The sequence below is a fragment of the Bombus pascuorum genome, chromosome 1 (genome assembly GCF_905332965.1).
Source record: "Bombus pascuorum chromosome 1, iyBomPasc1.1, whole genome shotgun sequence".
Taxonomy (NCBI): domain Eukaryota; kingdom Metazoa; phylum Arthropoda; class Insecta; order Hymenoptera; family Apidae; genus Bombus; species Bombus pascuorum.
The window spans coordinates 5567579-5592414 of NC_083488.1; the positions used below are offsets into that span (position 1 = coordinate 5567579).

A 24836-nucleotide genomic window follows, 5' to 3' on the forward strand; every position below is an offset into this window, starting at 1 on the left:
GAAAGTTTGTAAAGAAATAAAGAATTTAATGAATCTTATATCGTTTATTGATTTAGCTTTATGTATCTATTTAACTAATATAAACAGTATCAGGTTCTGAGCTTACCTGAAGAAACCTTTGCCAGCTGCGGCAATAAGACCAGTTGGCCCGTTCCAATTATCTAACCATCCGGCAACCGGTTCTCTAAACGATGATAGAACTATAGTGGGTCTCACGATTGAAATCGGTAAATAATCAGATTCTTTTTCCAACATTCTTTCCGCTAGGGCTTTGGTAAATGTATAGGTATTCGGTCGTTTGCCAATCAAAATCGGCGTTATATCGTCAACCATCTTGTCATCCATCACCTTCGTCAAAGCGAATATTTGTTCTGGTTCCGCTACAAGAGGATAGATTTCTTCAGCGATGTCCTTACGGTCACAGTTGCAATATGCCGTTGAAACATGGATCAGCGCCTATACATAAAGACATAAAGATTAATTTATCTTTGCTATCCTTTCTCTTCGGTTCTACTTTAGAAGAAAAAAATAACACAGATCTCAGAGATCAGATGTCAGACTAAGATAATAATTAATAATAATCATTCAGAGATTATTATTAACGACCTGGCAACAACTTTAGATATATATTAGGAATGCAGGACATTTTACCATGATTTCATATTGTCTATAGCTTCAAAAGTAAAAAGAACTACTTCGTCACACATAAGAATGAAATGTAAGGACGTGTATATTATAATACACTACAGTGTACTACTCTGTATTTTACCTCTAAATTTTGCATACGATGACACAGATCCAATAGCTGTTTAGTGCCGACCATGTTAATAGTAACCGAAATCTTGAGTGCCTCATCAAACTTCACAGTAGCGGCGGAATGAAAGACGACTGACACGTTTCTTATTAGAACATTCTGATCAGACTCTGAAATACCCAGTTCGTGTTCCGTGATGTCTCCAGGAACGGCGATTACCTTCAGAAGTTCATTCGGTGCGTCTCGACGTAGTTTATCGAACAGCTGCAAACATTTCAATACATTAATTTTTTTATTTAATGGAGAATAAAATAACTGCAAAGAGACATTAGGTTGTTCAACAAGTTCACGGTTATCTTCATCATAAATTCCTAACAAATAACAAAACGTTTGAACAAATACTGTCCTTAAATGGATATTAAAGGAACATCTTCATGATCTAAATCGACCAACTTCACTTTTTATTAATTTCTTACTTTAAAATTCCAATTTTCAAGAAAAAGAAACGACTTATTTCCATAAGTTCATCTACTGTAAGATACTACTGTTGCACTACTTAAGTTAAGTTGTATCATATGGATTAATGTTAATTCTATGAAAACATATCCCTTTTACAATGTTCTTCGTTATGAATTTTCTGAACGATCTAATACATGTCCGGTATATTGGAATATTTTTACAATACACGAAAGCCTAATACAAGAATAATAATAAAATATAACATAAAATATTTGAAGCACATTGTATTTTTTTAGCATTTAAGAATAATTATATTACGACTTTGTTGATTGTTACGACAAAATAACGAGTAAATATTTTTAACTGAACAAAGAATAATAAATACTTTAGGAAAATAGGAAATACTTTAATTAAGGAGAAAACAATGCAGTTGAACACACCGGTCCATTCAACAGTGCCCGCAACCTCTGGTGTGCATCCTGCCCCTTTTTACTTCTTATCAAGACATAAATGTTTTTTATTGGGCAAGATCTGAGCAGTTTCTCGACAAGGACTTTGCCCATAAATCCTGTAACGCCGGTCACAAAGATGCTTCTATCCCTGTAGAATTCCTTGACGGACGTAGTCTGACTGCCACTTATTGTACTCATTTTGACGCGTCTACTTTCTTCTTCTTCTTTCAAAATACAATAATTCTTAATTAAATTCTTATTTTCAATAATATCCAGAACGTTTTATATATACGACGTTCTATGCTGTCTTTTCTCTTGGAAGCTTCTTAAGAACACCTCTTCTTCAATTATTCCCCTTTTCCTCTTTCTTTCTTTCTTTCTTCTTCCCTCTCACAATCGTTCTCTCTTCGGCTTTATCTTTGGTCTTGATACGATCTTTGATACTTATCTTTTTTTTTCTTAAATGAGATATAGATCTATATTTACACGTATATCCTCCTTCTTTTTCTTCTTTTCTTTTTTTTTTTTTTTTTTTTTTTTTTTTTTAATCTTCTGTTACTCTTTGACTCATTCGTTTGCGACTGTACAAGTTAGCAGAAGAAGAAACGCAGCTCCCCTATAGATGGGCCAGAGTTTGAGAAAGTTGCAACGATAGCTAGCACAGGTTTACACCGTTCCACGGTTTTCCAAGTGGGTTACGAATGGATTTTATTTCTGGTGGAATCATTTCGTGTCTCCTTACGACCACGGCATACACTTAGCTGTAACAAAAGCGAACAGCGGAATGTTAGAAACGTTTGAGACGCGTCTGTTTCATTTAATTTAGCAATTTAACTGGTAAGGAAAGAAGTTCAAGTGGCAGCCAAAAATGCAGAAATATAAAGACGCGTTGAAAATAAAGCGTAAATTTGGCAAATTAATTCGATGAATATATTTTGCAATTAAGATTATGTTTCTATGCATTTTTTTCCTGTCATAAAGGAAACGACAGATCTTTGCTGGTTAGCTAATATGAATTTCCTAGTCAATCCATTTAGAATTAAAATAAATTAATGAAAAAGTATTTCGAGAATTTGCTCAGTATCTTTCCGTTACTTTTACGTTATTTACTTCTTTTGTCCAAATCCCGCGATATGAGGAAATTCGAGAAAATTGAAATATTTTGTCCTTATGATAAATTACTTTTCTCAAATTATAGCTACTCTGTGTCGGCAATTTTAACGTTACTGCTATTTGTCACACGAAATCTAATTAAGAAAATTAGCTTAAGGTGTACACTATAAAATTTCTAAATTTCTTCTATCAACTAAGGCATATCAATTATTTTCAGATAACTATTAGAAGTGAAACTTGATGACGTATTTACGACTGTTTAGACAGTTGAACGATAAAGTGAAACTCAACAAACTTATCTTTTCACGAATTATTTGGCTCTATTTAATTACAATATCAAAATTGAACAGTGATACGATCAAAAAAATATTTACGATCGAAAAAAGGAACACGTGGGAGTTGGATCATTCGTTGCTCGAAGCTATTCGTTCCAAACTTTTCAAGTCTCGAATAAGTACATCAAAATCTGCCGTCTATTTATCGATATACTGTGTGTCTCGTGCTATTCGATCGAATCACAGTAACGATAGAAAACCAAAATTTTATAAGAATAAGTTTATAATATAAGTTTAATGTTTTGAAAAATGGAACTTGTTTAAATCTTCGCTCGAAGAAGTTTCTATAATCTGAATTATCCATCAGAAGAACAATTATGAATGATTACAATTTTCCACAAAAAAAGAAAAAAAAAAAAAAGGAAAAGTTAAACAGATCGTACAAACTATTAGCGCAATAATAATGATTAGATAGCATTTCTTCAATTATTATTAATTCTTCACTTAGAATCACTAATACTATTAATAAATACTATTAATTCTTCAATTAAAAAAATACGAATTCGCATAAATATTTGTCTTTTATCGATGGAATAGCGTGTAATGGGATAGTGACGAATAGGTAGAACATCTAAAAAAACATAAACATGCAGATAGTAGCTTGTAAGAGCATGATATTACAGAAGATTTAAATATTCAGTGGCACGTGTCGTACGATCTCGTATGATCCACGCTGAACCTTCCTTTCAAGCTTCTATTCTAGTGCATATAAATGAAGTGACAGTGTGTAGCATCGATGCACGTAGCTTGAATCGAAGACTGAACGACACAGAGCGACATTCAATGGACGCGTGTTTAACTTTTGCTTTTTATTAGCTTACATTGGCCGAATAATGCACATTCAAACGTTTTATTTCTAACGATAAAAATATGAGCATTTTAACGAGCCGACAAATCGATTTGTAAACACGTATATATCTATTCCACAACATTAAAAATGACATGTATCACGCGAACTTCGTTTACTAGTTTATTAGAAAACATTATTCACGAGTAACATTGAATCATAAATGAATCATAAGTAAAATTCATTATCAAAGTCACAGATATCCTATTGCTAATTATAGCAAGATGAAAAATATTAATCAGATCGCATTCAAAAAATTAAGAAACTTTCCTTAACCCTCTGCACTCCGAATTTTATTTCAATTTCCTTACCAGCAGCTGCCAACGCTTTTAAGTGTTTTATTTGAAATTTACTTTAACTAAAAAATAAGGCAATTTAAATAAATAAAGGGAGAAATAAATTCACTTAAATACCAGTTTCATTCACACACATTTATTGTTGTATTTTGTAATTTTTAAGTGTATGCTATATCTTGAAACAATTTCCAGGATGCAATCCAGATTTTCTTTCGCACGTTTCACAAAAGAAGATGAACATGAAAGAATGTCGAGTGGGACTCGACGAAGGAGCTCCTGAGATGAAAACTGATGTCGGGTCACGCTCGACGTAGGAGTGCAAAGGGTTAAGAAGAATTGTAATCAGCGATAACGACGACTAAGTTACAGAGTTCATACAATTTGTCTATTTTCGTTAAAACCACCAAACGTGTTTTGATCTGTCCAAATAACAAACGTATAATTATAACAAGATTGCATAATATCGATCAAACCACGTTAAACGACACCGACATCCTTTAAAAGGCATCGTGATCATCGACAATGACGAGTAGGTTGGACGATTCGTAGAAATATTTCTCGTTTCTACTAAAACCAACAAACTTCTTCGAATCTGAAATTCGTAATCTGTCGTGTGACGATTTTCTCGATCGTAGGTCTGTTTCACGTCTCGTCGAATTGTACGATTTCTAGACGAATAGCAGAAGAAGAGGAATATGAGAAAAGAAAGAACTTCTAGATGCGCGCAGTTAAGCGCAAAAGCTAGAAAATACTAGAAACGTAGATAAAAGCGGTTTCGATACGATTCTAGGTCAGCGTCCTGGCCTCGAAACGGTCACGAGAAGCCGCCCATTCCTCGGCCTCCACGGACGAAGAAACAAGGAAGAAAAGAGAGGAACGTCGCTCGACCCCGTTACGCGAAAACCCGTTATGCGACGAACAACGACCGGCCGACTGACTGACAAAATCCTCGTTTCCTTTCTGTTTCTCTCCGTCTTTCGTTAATAGAGTCTTCCTCCCTCACAGGGTCGATCTTCTTTGCTCTATTCTTGCAAATTCTTTCCGCTCTTCTCTCTGTCTTTCGTTATTTTATAACACGATATGCATTTATAAGAGTTTGCGCTCTATTCATCGAGTGTTAGGTTCAGCAATAAAATTCGATCATTAGTTGTAGTAGTCTTCTATTTTTCTTCTTTCTCGTCAATCAAATTTTCGACAATTTAAGACATACGAGAGAAACGTGGTTTCTTCGAAACATTTTCGTTTCAATGTTTTAAATATTATATGAAAGAGAAATTCGTATGTAAGAACTTTGATATTCTTCGTCGATTCCAGAATATACAGCGGCAAACGTATAAATAGGAAAATGTTTATTTCTAATTCCTAGTACTAATAGTATTGTCGACATTCTATGTTATAAATTCCTGAAGATATATGAAAGTATCTTAAACATCTTAATTTATATGATACAGGTCACTTCTTATCTAGCAATGGTAATTAAGGGTTAATCAGGTTTCACTATCAAAAATGATGAAAAATGAAATTCAAATGTAAAGTTGGCGGCCTATCGAACGTCACAAATACGAGAATAAATACCAATAACAAGGACGTAACAACGCAGAAATAGGTAAGATGGAAATTCTTAGCGATAATGGTTGTACGTCCATGCACATTACATTATGCATTGCAATTTAACACATCGTGTATTACGAGGTCGAGAAGAATACGCAATATAATGACGCCAAACGTAGCATTAGATTATTATCCGTTGTGTAATCGGAACACGAAATTATCGAAAAACATAGCCAGGAAAAGTGAAAGTTCACCTAAAACGTTGCCGCTAAACGAGGGCGTAATATTATGCCATTGCGAAAACGTTCAAACGAAGAATCAAAATCGGTCTTCCCATCTCTTTTGACATTATGAATTATTTAACATATAGATAGAGTCAGGTTTCCTTTTTTAATTTTTCTTTTCCATCGAATTATTAGTTGTCTCGTGGATTTGAATATAAGCAATTTTATCTCCAAACTGAATAAAAAGACTCGTGATGCGGTTGATACAAGAATGTACAATCAAAGGCTTTAATCTGTAATAAAAAATATTTTCTCAATTAAACGTTCATATGCCATTAGAGTCGATTCTGCTACGAAGTTTACTGGTGGAAATTCGACTGATTTTCTTTATCCATTTCTTCGAAACGGTCCCAACAAATTCCTCTCTTTCTCTCTCTCACTCTCACTCTTCTATAATTTGAAGAATCAATACAAAAAGCGTGACCGCTGTAGACATTGGTTTTCAAGCATCGCGTTTGGCGGGCCGCCAAAAGACATATGTTGCTAGTAACTTTGGGACCATCAAACGAATGTGCTTCGGTAAGTAACTTAACTTTCGTTCAGAATGACATGAAATGCGGAAAGCCTTTCGGGTAGACCTTGAGATAATAACAAATTAGGTAATATCAACTCGAACATTAGCAGAAACATCGAGCTTATATCAGTGAAAGAACTTTGGAAAAGTGAAATGTTTTGGTCGACGCTGCGGACCCGCATACGAATGAAAATTAGCTCAAAGATTATGATTTATTTAATCTACAAATTCCTATCCTTCCTAATAAATTTACGTAACACGTAAAATGCAAAATGAGCGACTGAATTCTTATAATCAGATAATTCTTATAATCTGTGGTACTACAGGAACCCTGTTGGGATCTCGTTAAAACTAGAGCTACATGTCCCACTTTTAAAAACCATAATCGACTTATACAAGGTATTCAGCGAGATGGTGTACACGACTTTTAAAATGTACTTGCAATAACGTAGGGAAAAGAATGTTTCAAACGGAGGTTGAATTCAAATAGATGAAGTAGCCGGAACATATTTATTTCTTGATATTCCTAAAGATCAAGGTCACCTTGGTTTCCTAAATAGCACGATGTAAATATTTTTGATCTTATAGTATAGTATCGTAACTGATAACGAAACGAGTTAAGCAGCTTAAATCTCTAAGAACTTCGGGTGACCTTGACTTCAGAAATCTCAAGTTCATTGACTCGTAGGTACATTAACCTCTGAAGTTTAATTTAATTGAACGTTAGAACGAATTTTACGAATAATGTTTGCGCTGTAAACAAATTGCAATAGTCCAAATTACCAGACTACCTTTTATGCAGCAAAAGAACACTCGAATTTTTCTACACGGCATTGTACAAATTTTTCAAAAAAACTTACTTGTCAAAGGGAAGCTCCGTTAAGTGAAAAATGTACCATAGAATTAATCTTGAACATGATTTTCGAGTTCAATCTTTTTTTAATTTCTTTGTTTAATTTATTGCAAGGTGTAGTACCCGTTACATCGTGTAGTAATCAAACGCACTAATTGTTCTCTTAAGAAAAAAATGTTATAGTCTTATCAGCCTTTACATTAATATATTCGCAATTAATTTGCATTTCAAAGCGTCCGTAACAGCATACGCGTTGGTATCTATTACCGATCGCTCGTCGTTTATTTGTAATGCACATATGTAAAAGAGAGTTGAGTGAACTTAAAGATCCGTGCACAATTGCATACGCGAGACTGTAAGAAATGTCTGTTGTAACTCAATTGTCTATATTCTAAATGTCTAAATTCAATACCACGAAAGTTTCAAAATGATACTCTTTAGAGTTTCTCAGTGATGAAATTTTAGAGTAAACTACGTACTTCCGTCTTCTCATGATAGAAACACCCAATCTCGTACAGCTCAAAATTTCTAATGGTGTGTCAACGGCGTTAACGCAGCACTGATCAACCGGTATGTTCCAACTGTTTGGTAATTCTATTCTGACAATCGCGTGTCTTTGCTTTTCTGGCGACTCAAAATATCTTTTGATATATATATCAGTCATCAGGAAGCATGTGCCAACAGGAGATGACCATCCAGCAGATTGGTAGTGATTTATCTAGGGCACTGTTCACGAAAGAAAGCCAATCAGGAATAAAGATGTAAAAAGAAGCAAAATATCTCATTTGAAATTCTCAGCAGTTTGTTGGAAGAATCAGGCAAGTGGAAATATCAAACAAGGTCTTCTGGATGTATTTTAGAAAAAATGTGAGAAGTATCATTTTTTATATCCGGTCACACCAATGATTTTCTAAATTTAGAATATTAAGGTGACTGCTTAAACAAGTCGTATCTAGTGCGGTTTTGTTCGATTTCCCAGAACTTCCGAGACCTGAACTCGCCCGGTTTCTTACATCAAGGCCTTCAATTCGAGGAATGCCGCGAACAACTCAAAAAACGCGTGACAATTACAGAGTAATTCGTTTAAAAAATAAAGCAGAAAGTATTGAAATTTTCGTTCGTTCGATGTATTTCGTAAAAGAAAAAATGTGTATCACTCGTTTATACATCGCATCAGACAATAAAACACAGTGTTAGTTATCTTTTCGTTGATAAAGAATAACAACTGAGTAATTATTGAAATCGGAATGTAAATAAAGCGATTTATATAATAATTACTAGTAACAGTAATAAATGTTTACGATATTATCATAAAGAATTCTCACTGTCTTCCGATATTCATCGTTGTCAAGCCTTCTAATTATTTTAAAGAATATTTAGAATCACCAATGTTTCTCTAGCGCGATGATTCTAAAACTGTGCATATCTTTTAGACATAATAGATTTATGATCATCGGTAAGGACAGTTACATGATGCAAAAGGTCTCTGCAATTACCTTGGACGACAAAGACTTGTACCCAATCTTCATTACATAATGATCGATATTTAAAATCTAATTACTGCGATTCTCACCTCTTCGTATTGGTCGTGTGTTTTAAAATCGTTTGTGTTTTATTATAAATTTTATATTAAATAATTTAATTCTACAATTACTTGGTTACTTATTAAACACTTACGTAGTTTAAAAAGACGCTTGTAAATAGAAGATGTATTATCTGAGCAATCTAAGATAAGGATTGTAGTAAAACGCCAATGATAACGTAATGTATACTCTGTAAAACGTAACTAGCTGATGCGAATGTTAAATTGTTAAAATACATAAAACATCAAACAGCTAGAAGATGTTTCCACTACCATCACCACCATCAAAATCCAGATTCATAATTCTTTTTGTTCCAATTATTTTTCAGAATCGCTTCTGCCAGACTCTGATGCTATTTCTCTGGCTGATGTTAAATATTCTGATCAAATAACATTCGTTTCGTTATTCGAATGTAGAAAGTAATTTTTATTTCTTGATAATTCGAAATCTAACCGAATAGTAAAAACCATTAATTTGATATCTAGGAAAATTCTCCTGTGAACGAAGAAATATAATAGATAAGGGAACATATGTAGAATCGAGATTCACCCGTAGCGTAATTATCTCTTCTGTTTTCAAGCAATTTATCTGGGTTTGATAAAAGAAAATTTGGACAGGGTACCATGAAGCCAGAGAAGAACAGTTACAAGCACGATCGAGGCTTATTCAACGTAACATTACAATACGAAGATCATTAAAATTCTGGAAGGTGTTTCATTTGAATCATATCAAAGACGCGCTTTTCCTGTTGATCGTTCTGGCATCACAAATCGAAAGTCGATGACCTCGTAACACACTTTTCGCGATTAATCCACGTTAAACAAATATTGCTTACTAGTTACATTAGACACGTGTTTTAATTTTCGTCTTGGTGGCACGCAAACAAGATATATATAATGATTTATATATAATGTCGGGCATTCCACTCTTTGGCCGAGGGTATAAACGAAAGTACTCGGTATTTGCTTGCACGATGCGTTTGAAGCTTCGAATTTCGAACATCGACATATTCGAAACTAAAAATTTCGCGATAAAAATAAATTCTCAGAAAATTTCAGATCTCCTACTTAAATTCTTACAAAATCGTAAATTTCCAATTCGAAGCTATTTTAAGTCGAATATCTGGAATTTAAGCTTTGATAAAGCTTCGAGATTCCAAATTCTGGGTCTTTTGAAACGGAAAATTTGTAATTCGAAACAGTCTTGTACGTTAGACTTCGCATTCGAATTCTAATAAACTTTCACTTTTCATCGCAAATTCTGTAAAATATTTCGAATTTTAATATCCAACTTCTTCGAACTTCCTTCTTCGTAAAAATTCTTTCTTCTTTTTCTTTTTTAAAAATCCTTGGCAGATTCCTGCAATTTGTCCTGCAGGACATTCGACAGGTTCTTTTAGCTTGTTAAGGGTAGGGTGTGGGTGCTAATTCCATTGCATCAGTGCTATTACAAGAATCGGATTTTGCGTCATTAGATCCTGCGGTTGTTTCATTCTCAGTGTTCTAACGGTACTGTCAGTGTACAGTGTATTGACTAGCGCGTTTGCTTGGTTTATCGTTCTTGTTTTCTATCTGTCGGATATTTGCTGGATTTCCTCCTTTACAGCGGCGATTTAAGGATCTTTGATTAATCCTTCACTTCGTACCTACCAAGGTACGTCCATTATCGTAGGAAACACGATCGATTGCACCATTTTGACTTTCATTTTGGCTATGTAACTTTCAGCTATTTCAACGCGTAATTAGATACCGTATGTCAGTACTGCTTTTTTATTATGATTTTATAGATCAGTAACTTGTTTTCTACACTTAGTTTCGAAGGATGGTTGGTTAACCGGTACATGTCATGTTATTCCTTTTAATTCTTATTGCATCTTTCTGCATATGCGCTGTTTCCAAGTTGCTTTTGAAGCCAGGTATTTCGCTATTTTTATTCACGGTATTTCATTGTTCTGAAGCGTGACTTTTGGAACGTCTTCTTCACGGATGGTGAAAGTAATGCGACTACGTTCGTTGCAGATGAAACTCTAAATCTTGAGGATTTGTCATTATTTCGTATTTTTTTTTAATTTCCAACGGGTTTCGATAAAGCAGAATAAGAAACAGACTTCTTTTCTTTCGCACGTTAATTAAGTCGTACGCATGCACAGAGCGACAGACAAGAGAAACTTTACGACACATATACGGCTAATGGATTGCACTCGCAAAATTTGCAAAATGCACCGCTAAAACCGTATAAATTTCTTACGTCACTGTATGATCTTCCGATTTGTAATGTAGATTCAATAAGAAGAATACGACCATTGTATGCGTTAGCGATGAACTTTGCCTGAGATAATTAGTACAAAAGCTAGTTAATTCTGATTAATCGCCGTTCTCGTTATACATATTTCATCGCTCTTTCTTCGTTTGAGCGAAAATCGTACTATTTTTATTCGCCGTTCTAACCGGACGAACATGGAAATCTAAACAATCAATTTAAATCCATAAAATTAGTAATTTTCAGGATCGGAGTATTAATTCGTACGAGACTACAGTTACGAATGACCTTGCTTCCGCCCATTATAATCAAACTTGATCATTTTTAATTATCAGAGATTTTTACCGCAATATTTTTTCCAGCCTGAAAATGAGTGACAAATATCTCCTGACGTTGATCGTAACAATGAAAACATAAAAAAAAATAAAAGAAAAGAAAAAGAAAAAAAGACAAGAATCCGAACCATCAAATTTCCATAGAAGGTCATACAAATTTAATTTTATGAGAAGAAATCCAATGTAAAGATTGACGTTTATTCCGTAGACTTTACATAGATCTTCCCAGAAGCGTATTTTTCTTCTCTTTCTTTTTATTCAGAGGTATTTGTTACGATCGACTCGTCTGTGGAAATTTTTGACAAATTAGATGACGTTGTGACACCACACGAACAGCAACTTCGATTGTTACATATTGTATGTGATAAGGATCAGAATAAAAGAATTATAAATAAGAATATTGATATATAACAAGTGTATATAGCAAGAACTGGACCGATTAGAGCGAGTCTGTATAGAAAGATGAGACATGAATTTTTTTTTTTTGCAGGATTGTTTAATTGATTTAGTTTGGATCGTCATGAATTTTGAGAAGCATATAAATCTTCGATAAGGCTGATTTTACGCAGAGATACGCGTATCGTAGATATGACGCGAAAAACCATTAATAAGCATTTATCGCAACGATCTAATTTCAGTCACGATCGATGTGATCTTAGTCTCTTGATTTTGATCGAATTATTATTATAAAACGCTTCGATATAGTTTGCATACGAATATCTGCATTCACTTAATTTTAATTTAAAATTACATTACGTTTCATGTGTATAGCGTAAGTTTATTTCGTTTAACATCAAAGATGAAAAATAACACAATCTTTTCTTTTTATCTCATATCCGAATAAAATATTCATTTCTTTTTTCTCTCGATTTCAAAATTATAAATATTCATTTGACGTCGTTAATATAAAATATGCAAGTGATGCAACGAGTGCAAAGAACAGCTACGCTTTTCTCTAATCAGAAACTATCGCGAGAAATCACTGTGAAAAGTCACCGTGATCGAACGAACGCGATCGAATAACTCGTGATTCTCGCAGGTTCCAGTTCACGTCATATCTCTAAACGCGATTACACACGTACCACCGCTGAATGTCTTCGTTTGTATCAATGTTTCATTCGTCACGACGGCTTCGTACAAAAAGTGACGTTGCCAAAAACGAGTATCGCGATACTGTGATTCACGAAAATCGTCGCGTGAACTTCACGTTGCCTACGTGTACGTACGTTCGTTATATTCAGATACGCGTACTTCCGTGTGAAACCGATCCTAAGCAAAAGTCGAACCAGCTAAAATAGAAATCGATAAAAATTTGTATCTTTCGTCGAGTTAATATCTGTTCGCGAAATTTTTTGATTTCGCATATTTACTCGTTTCTCCAAGATTCATTAACACCTCTGTTCAAATGTCTAGCTTCACCGCGTTGTATTCGCGTTTTATCTCCGAATTTCTTCTTCGTTTAGTTATATCCGTTGATTTGCAATCGCGTTTCTGTCTTGCCGGGAACTTGCTTCATATTCTGTTATTAATTTGCACTCTCTGCTAATAGGTTTTCTTAGCTAGATCGTATATTACATAGTTGTTTGATCTTAAGAGTAAAATTTGTGTATATATGCTTAGAAGGGACATTAGCAAATGCAAATAATCGTCTTAAGCAAAACTTACGTACTTATGATGTGGTTTTCGAAAAAAAAAATATTTGACGTGTATCTCTCTTTTTCTGCTTCTTTTGCTTTTTCTCCACCTATCTACGTTGAAGGAGGAGGAAAACTGTGGCCAACGTTCAGAGGGAAACGTATTCCACGAAACACCTCGGAAACTATTTTTATATTCGTTGTTAGAGTTCCATGCTTAACGTTTTGTGTTCAAATTTGTACGTTTTTGAAGTTTACACGCAGCGAGAATATAAATAGCAACGCATAGAGAATATGTAATATAAGAAGTACACTCTAATATGAAGTTTAAGTTAAATACGAACGATGTTGAAGAGCTTGGTGATTGGAAAATAACAACCATAACAGCGAATCAAAGGGAAATGTAACTGAAAGCTCGTGCTAACTCCCAGCAGAAGGACTATGAACAAATAAACAATAAATAAGTAATAACATCTGAGAAACTATTAGTTTTAGAAAGATAACTGAAACGCACACCAGCTTGTTTCTAACAAAAGCTATAACAAAGATTAGCACGTTTCTGCAAAATGTTCATCCACTTTTAGTCTCTATCATCGTCACATCGAAACATACTTGGAACAAATCTGAAAACGTACATATGAAAACTACAAAATATTGATCACAAATATGTAAATATTACGCAAAGGTCGCAATAGATCGCGCAATAGATCAGAATAACATTTAAACAGCCATATTTAATGTTGAATGACTGAGTCATTCAGTATGTTAATCTTTTATTTCAATATTTCTTTCAAATAAGTACCTGTAGATAGAATACCTTCAGATTAGCTTCCAATGTTAGACGCCGATATAATCGTGACAATCCTGTCACTACGCTGGCAATGAAATTTCAAAATGATCTATGTAACACGTAAAATATGGGCGCAGAATATTTTCCATGGCAGACAGTTATGAAGATCGTTAAGCATCGTTTAAGATTTTATTCCTGGTGACTCACCGATCTACAGATTTTCAAAATTCCTATCCTCTTATTTTAAATAGCACGGAGACAGTATAAAGTCATACACGTGTACGTACGAATCAGGCGTATATCGAAATCTGTCAAATTGAATAATTTTTATCTTGTTACACAATTAATAAATCAATTAACGCCGATGAGTCGTGTTGCACAGATTAGATAAGGGTGATAAACGAATTTGACCATGATTCATTTAGCTATTCTTCCGCGGCGGCTACACATATAATAGATCCGATTCGGGTTTAGAACGAGAACGGTATCAATGTCGTGGCCAATGACCCTCGTCAGTGAGAAAGAGGGAGTAAAAGAGAGAGGCCGACTCGGCGCGGCGCGGCGGCCAGACGTAGCTTCCTCGTTGCACGATGAAATTTCCTCTTTAACTAGCGATTAAACGATTCGAACCTCCGGTTGCGGGTTTAATTCGTGCGGATTCTTCTTATTCGGCTAAGTGCACCGAGCCTGTTCTATTTTAGGCTACGATCACACGAGCATTGAAATAAAGAATGTTAACACATTGTTAACCAGACGCTTTCCTAGCAACTAACTAAACTAACTAGCTAACTAATTAACTAGCGATACTTTTACAAAAAATAAATTCGTTCGTATTTGATATTTTGATATTTTTAGAAAGGCGATTAGAGGAATAATGAGAAATTTGTTTTACCTGCTAAATGTTACAATCGTTACTATGGGTTTTCTAATGCATAAAAAGCCACGATTTAGTAATAACTATTGACTTACAACTTATAACACGAACAATTTTTGCTCGATATATATTTCTCCTTTTTTTTATCAAGACCAAATTATTTATACTGATAGCTATACAAAATTAAATCGTGAAGTCGTGTGTCTCATGATAAATGCTTTTTTTTAGAATTAACTTCTGATTAGTGAAGTGAATTATTATTTATGAAGTTAAGTAATTCGAACATGAATCATTTTTATTACGAGACCCCCAATCATTGTGCGTGCGTACAAGCATAGAACGTTAAATCTGTGCATTCTCTTTTTACAAAGATTAAATACGTTGCAATGTGATTGTATGTATCACGTGGAGGACCAATTGGAATCATCCGTGGATAACGTAAGTCTTAATTAGGATGCTGACTGATACGTTTCGTCATTAAAGTGTTAGCTAGTTACTTGAATTCAAATCGCTGATTATTAAACAGCTTGACCTCAAGTATGTGTTCATAGAAGTCAAGTAACTTGACTCGACATAATCTAACTACAAGTGGGTATCCAATGGAAAATGAATTTCTAACATGGCGTATGGCTAAAATTGACTTAATTTGAGGAATCAATGCCAAGAAACACGAAGCTATAAATAGCACCTTACGTTGTCTAATAACTATAACTATTGTTTCTGTTCGAGTCAAAGAATAGAACTTGAAAGAACTTCAACTTTACTTGCCAGAATTTCGAGAGAATTTGAGTACCATTTAGGACATAGATCTTATCAGGTTTCATGTTGGTAGTTTAATGATCGAGACGTTGAGACGGTCAGAGAACAACTCAAAATGTGTTTCAATTACCCTCGAAACCTTCGAGTTAAGGTCATTGTCAGTCTAGCTTTGATCTTTATTAATTGGCGTTGAACGATGCGTCTCTCTCTCTTCTCTCTCCCATGTGGGTAGTGTTCATGGACTTAACAACAAAGTTGACAAAGAGGGTAATCACTCTGAAGAAGAGCAATGTGACAGAGTATAAAGGCAAAGAAGTACTAAGACATTTTGTCGTGCTAGTTCTCAACTACTCGAACTGAACTTTTCAAAGAAATGTAATTAATCAATCCACGTGTGTCTCACTGATACAGAGAACACGAGTTTATAATAATATTATGATAATCATTTACAAACAAGAGGAGATAGAACAGTTGAGAGCTAAAGCGATTATTTGTTCATTATCAGAGTTGTATATTATTTGAATTGTTTCGTATAAACACTTATCCAAGATAATTATCCTAATAAGTGCTTATATTGATCGAACATTTTATTCGCATAATAGTTATCTGTGCCTCGTGACGGATTATTTTCACTCGAATAATGATCGTAGAATCATTCAGATAACAATGCGAATAATTATTCGTTTATTTCCACTTGATTCTCTGCAATTGGACTATTATATTACTTTACCGAGAAATAATAAACTTTGTATATAACAATAAACTAAAATCCAAAATTTGAAAAAAATTACATATAATAGTCGATATTACAACAACTCGACTGTGAAGCTTGAATATATAATATTGCATGACGAATACTTTGTTTATTTTTTATGTTACATAAAGCTAGTTATTCATATGTAAATATTATATATTAAAACATAATTTTATCCGAAGAAATTTTTTCGCGAATAATTTTTGGTTTAAATACATACTTGTTGAGATAAATAATTGGACATCTATGCATTATTTACTCGTTAGTTACTAATTATTTATTTATATTTAATCATCAAAGAAGAATAACATTTTTCTGAGTGCCCATCACTAAATTATGCATATTTAAATTCATTTATGCGAATTTATACAAATATTCCTAAGAATTATGAAGATAAATACAGATATTGAGTTTAGGCGAAATGGTTTTTTCCTACTAAATTTTACAATGACTTTATAGTATATTATACTCATATACTATACTTTCGTTGTTTTATATAATTTTGCACATCAGATTAGGTAAATTTTTATAAATTTTACTTCGTTCGCCATAGTACCTTCTAATATGACAGTTTTATTCACGTAATCATAATATAAAATTTAATAACGTAAATTGAGTGAGACAAGATTCGTTGATTATGGATACTTAAACTTCTTTCAGAATAATTTCTTCCTACAAAAAAATTATGTTCTCGACTGTGGGAATAGATGAGAGTTAAGAGACAACTAAATCTGATGCGAAAGAGACGAATGTGGCAGTAAATTATATTCAGTTCAATGATTCTCACTAGAAACAGCGCTTTTATGCAGATGACTTTCTCTGCTAAACTACCGATTCTTTTACACGCGGCACAATGATTTTCTTTGCTGCAACCCATACACTTCTTACTTTATACCTCAGAAACCGATATTTACACGAATCTTCGCTAATGTTAAATATTAAAAGAAAACACTCTTATATAACTGTATGATACGAATAAAATTGTTTAAAAGACTACATCTGGAATATCAAGCGAAGAATCTTTCTGAAAATTTCTGCGCGCCTCTAGTCATTCATGCATGACTAGATCGCGAATGTTTAGCCACTTGTGGAAAATTTAAAAACCTGAAAATTGTTCGTTTTCGTTGCTTGGCGGCAAAATAAAACGCGTAATATACATTAGAAAAGAAACTTTTTGCTCGATTTTAATCTATCTATTAGATCTAATACATCATTCGCCTCATAGAAAGTGCTACGAAATTTATTAAACGATCTTATCTTCGCGGTAACATGAAGCGGTAACAAGCTAATCGTACACAAAAATGTAACATTATTTTAATTTATTACTATTGCAGAGAAAAAAAAAGAAAGTGGAAAAGAGAAAGAAGCAACAAGAAATGTACCCACGATATAAGATGCAATACTAAAATCAAGATACCGCTAAGTAGAATTATGAAACCATATACAGCCAGAGGATACATCATGATTCCACAGCCTTACTTCATGCACGAATGTAGTCCATAGGATAAAATGATAAAACTCACCAAACTGATTCAAAAGATCGACAAATCGGAAAAGAACGATATACAGATACGTTGACTTGAATGATGAAACGCGAATCTCTATAATCCCGTACGGCGACCACAATAGTCGACGTGAGCTGCAATGCGTGTCGAGGATTACTAAGGGACCGAAATGTGGGCCAGCTACTTTAAAGACGAGTCAACTAACGAAAGGTGAACTGAGCCTACCTGGGACCAATCAGAGTAGCTTGTACCTGACTCTGTTTGAGTCAGTGAAAGACAACTTCCCCCCCACTTATCTACCTATTAATGCATCTATACAATACATCATACATGGTACATGCATGCATGACACACACATACATGCGCACGCGCAGAGACACGAATATTGGAATTAGGAATCACTTTTCACGGTCCTCGCTCAATGTCAACAATACACTCCCACATAATATTATCTTTGATCCTTACGGAATATTATTTTGGTGCAGAATGTAAATGGGTCTGTAGTAATTAGTATCTCTGGTCATTTCTGGAACGATTGTTTGCGTGATTAAAGAAATATTTTTCAAGTTAAGAAGGCAGTGGTTCGATCAGAAATTTTGATCATTAATAAAAACGAGGAATCAATAGCAAAGATAAGTGAATTTCAGTTTAGTCTTTGTAATGCTAAATGCGATATAATTCGTTTGTAACAGATATTTAATTATACATGAAAAAAGATATGAAATCTCTTAATAAGCAGATTATTAGCGGAATTACGAGTTAATTCGTCTTCTATGGTTAAGTGCGCAATTATTTTTCTACTTTCTATCGTTGCTGTATGCGAGAATTACAGATGAAGAATACGATAAGTTATATTTTTCTAGGTTTTTTTTATAGAAAAACAATCTTAGAATTCAATAGAATGTCGATCAATTTCATGTTATCAAAATTTATTTGTTCTCGAAATATATGTTCTTTCTCTTTCCTCGAAATTGTTGAAATATCGTTCGTAGTTATATCAACGTTATTAATTTGTATCATCGACTTCAATAAAACATACTTCACTTATCAACTATCTTACGTATTATATCTTCGAATTTAACAGATTCTTTTCGTTTAACCACAGACTGATAATAAAATCAGAAAATCAGCAAAAGGATACATATTCATCGTGTTTTGCTCCTGTGATCTTCATACGGATCGTTGGTAATTCTTTCAATGAAAGAAAGTAAATTTCAGTGGCATGTAAATTAAGTTCGCGTACCGGAATAAATGGCTGTGTACGCAGATGAGTAAAAACTATCATTTGAAATCTATCGTATTTAAGGAACTTGGTCAGACGACTGCACTTTCATTTTTTTTTTTTTTTATACCTTATTTTTTGAAGATATTAAGGTGACTGAGTCTTTTAAATAGTCCACCTTATGTTTGTTATAACATCGATCGAATCAGTTGAACATTCCCCATAAAAAAAGCACTAACCTATTTATACCGGAAAGCCATTAGTTCAGCAGATATGTTAATTGTAATTTTCCTAATCAAATTAATTCTAATCGAAATTAAATTACAACACACACAAATGTTACCTAATGTTTAGCTTTCGATAATAATAATAATAATCGTCTTGAAAATTCGATAATCCTACCAAGCTAATGTACATATGTAATATAGAAATCAGACCAGATCATATTGAGAAATAAGGAATAGAACAGTAATAATAAAAGAATTCGGTAAAGTTCGTGACGTGTATGCTAATGTTAACCTATTGAAGCCTCACAGTAGCACAGAATAGAATTTGTCTACATTAATTCGATGGTTAATTCATCATGTTTATGCTAATTAATTGCTTGAAGCATTATCAAGACATAGGCTACGACTTGACTAAATGTTCATTAATTTGATGGTAGTCGTTTAATTACGCGCTACCATGCATAAGATCGATACGTACATTTAAAATCAGCAAACGCAGGTGGCTTTCCGTACAAGCAATTTTCATTTACGCCTATCCCTTGATCTCACGCGATAGATAATCCCTCAGTCTACGGGGACTTGTTATGCGTGACCTCATTCTTACACGCTCAGAAGATATACAGCATAAATATTCATAATGAAACTGAAATTTGAACTTCCGAATATTTCGAGCGACAAGGATAGCGAATTAAATGCCAATTAAAAAGAAAGTCCTTGATCCTTTGGATCGCAGTGCCAAGTTTACTTTCGTTTTCTTGAATTTTCATTATTATTATTATTCTTTTTCTTCTCTTCTCTCTGTCTTTTTTTTTTTAATTTTTGACGAAAATTCAGAAAATAAATATTTTTACAACAAAGTTATAAAACGCTCAAAAGAAGACACATACTGTTGGTCGACTTTAAGAGAAGCATGCGATTCTCTGGAGGAAATTACACGTAACAGAGTACAGTAAAAACACAAATCACTTATACTAAAACGCAAATACTGGAACAAAATTCGATAATAACAAACGCACACGAAGAGATAAAAATAGGGAGGTTTTTACTAACGGCAGACAGTCTAAGTGCAATTCTCTTTTCATCAGCGATCTACGATATCATAGAATTTTTTAAACATAAGGAAGCATAACAAGATAAAGGAAAAAATGAAGCTACTCTTATTCGCAGATGATATGATAATAAGGAACAATCCAATAGGAATACAAGAAAAGGTAATCACATTACACGATTACTGTGCAGAAATATTTGTACAACGTATAGCGGCTATTTTCTCTACTATTTTTTCTTCGTACTGGTAGATCCTATTTTTACAGATTTTCTCCTCTGACAAAGAACGCATGACACGAATAATCCGCGTAAATCGAGGCACGTGTATGCTTGCGAATATCACTTTATTATCTCGATTAAATGATATTAATTATCAATTTACATTAATCTCTACTAACCGTATACGATAGCCCGAGATAAGAAGAGAGACAAAAATTATATCAAAGGGTTTCCTTATATTTAGTATATTGAATATACATTTGCAATAATCTGGAAGTACCAAAATATTATTATGCACGGTAGTGTGTGATCGACACGAGTCAAAAGAAATTGCGGACACTTCGTATTCAGACAAAGTTTACGTTCTTACAAAATTGTGCAATCGATACATATAGGGTGGATTGCATGTTGAAATCGTTTTGTAATGTCTGCCATTGTGCTTGATACCTTGATCCCTTTTCACCCCGGCCATAATACACAGAAAGTTAGTCATGAGTGAAAATATGATCGATCGAAGCAATTTGTATATTTATTGTAAATGATCGATTGCCATCGATATACATAATAAGTAAGCTTTCTGCCATAGAATGAATCATGTACTTGGTCTCGAATTGAAAAGCAAATATCATCGCTTCGATGAAGTAATGATTTTCTTAGTTTTCTAATTACTAATCTAAGATTACATGAATTCTGTTCAAAATAACGTCTATGTTATGATATGAACCTAATTGCAATCTAATCATGGATAAATTAAGTGATACAAAAACTGTTTCTTCCTTCTTTCTTGTTATGATACAATTATTTGATAGTCTGTTAATTAATTCTAAAAAAAAGTATCTACTAATAAATTAACACTAAATTACGCACAGCGATTCTGCAAGAAATTTTCTTATATCGTAAAGTTATACATAATTCAATTACTTAGGTAAAACTGTGCAGTGACAAAATATTCAAACGATAAACTATCTGTACGATCAAAATTCTCTGATTGGATCAAATGGTACTTCACTTCATTTTGCGTTTTACATTCACCGCGATAGAGATTAGTAACAGTATTAAATTAAATAAAAATTTCCATCAATTAAGTAATCTAACTTTAAATTGTAACGGCCCCGAATGACACGGGGAAATAATCAAAGGTCCTAATTCGATGATCTCAGCAACTATCAGAAAAGCAAAAGATTGATTTTTACTTTGCATAAGAGTACTTATAAAACACCTATAGTACACGTTGTCGTTTGTTTTTCGTTCGCGATGATCAATTGCATGCTTCTACTGTTAAATTTATTTTTCGCCTATTAGAAGCTCGTATGAATAAATAATAGAATATTTATAGCGAAGTGATATAGTTATATTATGGTTATGCGTTTATAGCACAGTTAAATAATATTCGGAATATTACATACAATATTAAAAGTTAGCAAGTGTTCAGTTACTTATGAGCGGCACTGTACGCCGTTTACCATATTTTCACATTGACAACTTTGCAACTTTGAGTCTATAATAATTACAGCTGGCACTCTTGCACATCGATTGCACAATTTTCACCATTTCCAGATTGTATATATATATATATATATGAACGTACTGATCATATGCATTTTACGTCGACACTTGCAAGAATATTATTTTTCCATGCAACTAGATTTCTTTTTCAGCACCACTTTTTGTATATTTGAGATCTTGCAATCGTTTTTTTTTTTTTCTTTATCGTCTCGATATCGTCTGGAGACTTGCGATTTAAGATTTAAAGATACAAAATATCAGCCCGTTTATGAAGAAAAGTTTCTGCCACGTGTAAATAATCTGTACATTTAATCGCATACAAAACTTCGGATTCCAGGATTTATATTTTTATCTCTTTCCTCGATTACTTTATTTCACTGACAAGTACTTGTCAATTTATCGGTAAATAATCATCTTCGTTATTACGTCATTTGGTGCCTGGTGTCACCAACAATTTCGACTACAGTTATTTTTCTTCCTTTCCTTTTCTTTTTTTTTTATTCGAGCTGTTTGAACCAAAGTAGTCTGACTACTCTGAATAGGACTTTAAGTATGCAACGTTATTTTCTGTCGTTTTTGAACTCGTTTTCTATCGTATCTTTAAATTCGATTGAAATATATTTATCCGTATAATTATGCATCTAACTAAACAGAAGGCGATATTCATTTTGGCAAAGATATCTGTACGTGTTTCAATAATTGTGCGTAAGTGTGTTCAATAATTCATTTAGCCGGCTTTTCCCTTTCACTTATTACTTTTCCACGTACTTTTCATTTTATACGTTACACGAAATTCATCCAACAGTCGATGCATTAAAATTGGAAGAGTTACATATCTCCATTTTAAAATAAGAGCCGAAAATTTCATTCCGAGATTATAAAAGCAGATTTTACTCAGTCTCTATCGAAAACCGTCGTAGAATGCCATTCATAATTATAATAGTGTCATCGTTTCAATTAACGCAGCTGTTCGATCATTTGGAATTTGAACGATCATATTAAGAAATAACCATAAACGAGCCAAGAGGTATACGAAATCCAAGGAAAAAATTAATAAGAGGTGAATTACAGATTTCGTTCTAGAACACGATAGTTCATCGATCATTTGGAACCTGTTTTCTTAAGAATACAGTAAACCTCAGAATGGAAACCTGTATACACTGTGTACACTGTATATTGTATACACAAGTGTAATGACTTCGAGTTTAATCTTCGCCTTTTAATTTTGTTATTTTCTATATTTTTTCGACAGGTCAGTTGACTTACTTCAAAATACAAAGTCGTGAATTCTATATCACTTTTCAGACGGATCGATTCCTTTTACTTTCTTTAAAAATATGCGTAATATTGTTGCGAATTCTTAAGAAGAGTTAAGATACGATCAGAGGATACAGGAACCGTTTAAATCACGATTTTTTGTATCGTTAAAAAGAACGACCGACTTTACATATAGGTGACGGCAGCCGATGACAAATGGCAAAGCTACAATCACGCGTACGACTTTTTTTTGATGAATTTTACAATCAGTTCTCGTTGAGAATTATAAGTAAATTTTTCTGGCGTGGTACTATGTCGTGTTTAATAAGTGTTCATCGTGTGTTTGATTCTAGTTGAATCTAGTGCTTAAATCTAAAGGGTAATGTCTTTTTAGCCTGCGGATCTGATCCGATGTGTAATAGGTTTCACGTGTACGTAACGTTTACGTAACCATCGAAGGGTCGAGTTTGTAAATTGTAAAATGAAGGAATAGATTAGATAAGAATAGATTAGGCGATATAATGTACGGAATACATGTACGTAAAACTATGAACCATCCAGTGCAAAATACTCGTTATAATAATTAATACAGCAAACGAATTTCTACCAGAGTTCTATTCCTTTGATTGTCCCCATAACGATACAAATTTTATACATAGACAAAGATTTTCTATAGATCCTATAATAGAAGAAGTGTTTTCGTTTGCTGAAACACGAGCGTGGTCGACAAGCGCAATGGTACATAGTATATATGTACCTCTCGTTTAAAAACAAGCGAGATTACATCTAAAACGGACCAAATTCCGCAGGATGTTATGAAAGACCAATTAACGTTCCTACCACATACATATGTACTCCTATGTGCCACAAAAATTTTTCTAGTAAAAGTTTACGCACACGAATATGAGTGTCCGCGTACAAGTCGTAATTTTTCCTTTCTATTTCGACCTGTGCAGTGTTCTATGGTATTCAGCTCAAGGTGCAATATACAACACACGAACATAAAGAGTTCCGATGAGATTAATTGGCTATTATGGCAATTATGTCTCGATAATATCTCGGCGATTTTTCCGCGATTTTAGGGCGCACGAAAAATATAGATAAAACACATACAAGATGAGATTAACTTTTGCTTTTAATAACACGCGTATAACGATTCGCGTATCATTTGCGAGCATAGTTACTGAACTGTGTATATGTAACTGTATATTTATGGGATTTTATGTCTCTATAATTAATTATAGGAATGCAATCTAAATAGAAATATTTACTTTGAAAGCTGAAAATTGAACGTTTCACTTTTGGTACTTTATATATTTTTCTATACTGTCTATCTACATTCTATACAATTTCACGCTTTTAGATTTCCCATAAGCGTATTTTCCACGCTAATGCAATAGATATACT

The 24836-nt window shown here is 33.5% G+C and overlaps 2 protein-coding genes across 5 annotated transcripts in view; both read right to left on the reverse strand.

Annotated features, from left to right (window-relative positions):
• The window catches only part of LOC132914152 (homeobox protein PKNOX2-like), a 115268-nt gene that overhangs the window by 6368 nt on the left and 84064 nt on the right, over positions 1-24836 (reverse strand). The window lies entirely within an intron of this gene.
• The window catches only part of LOC132914089 (putative fatty acyl-CoA reductase CG5065), a 41605-nt gene that overhangs the window by 3374 nt on the left and 13395 nt on the right, over positions 1-24836 (reverse strand). For 2 of the 4 annotated variants that reach the window (XM_060972910.1, XM_060972927.1), the window contains exons 2-4: positions 1654-2426; positions 770-1018; positions 107-456 (exon numbers count right to left, since the gene is read on the reverse strand). In XM_060972910.1, coding sequence (XP_060828893.1) covers positions 107-456; positions 770-1018; positions 1654-1863 — 809 coding nt within the window. In that variant the 5' untranslated portion in view covers positions 1864-2426. Of the gene's footprint in view, positions 1-106; positions 457-769; positions 1019-1653; positions 2427-17969; positions 18125-24836 lie in introns of those variants that run through there. The other 2 variants (XM_060972919.1, XM_060972934.1) reach the window with 2 other exon arrangements.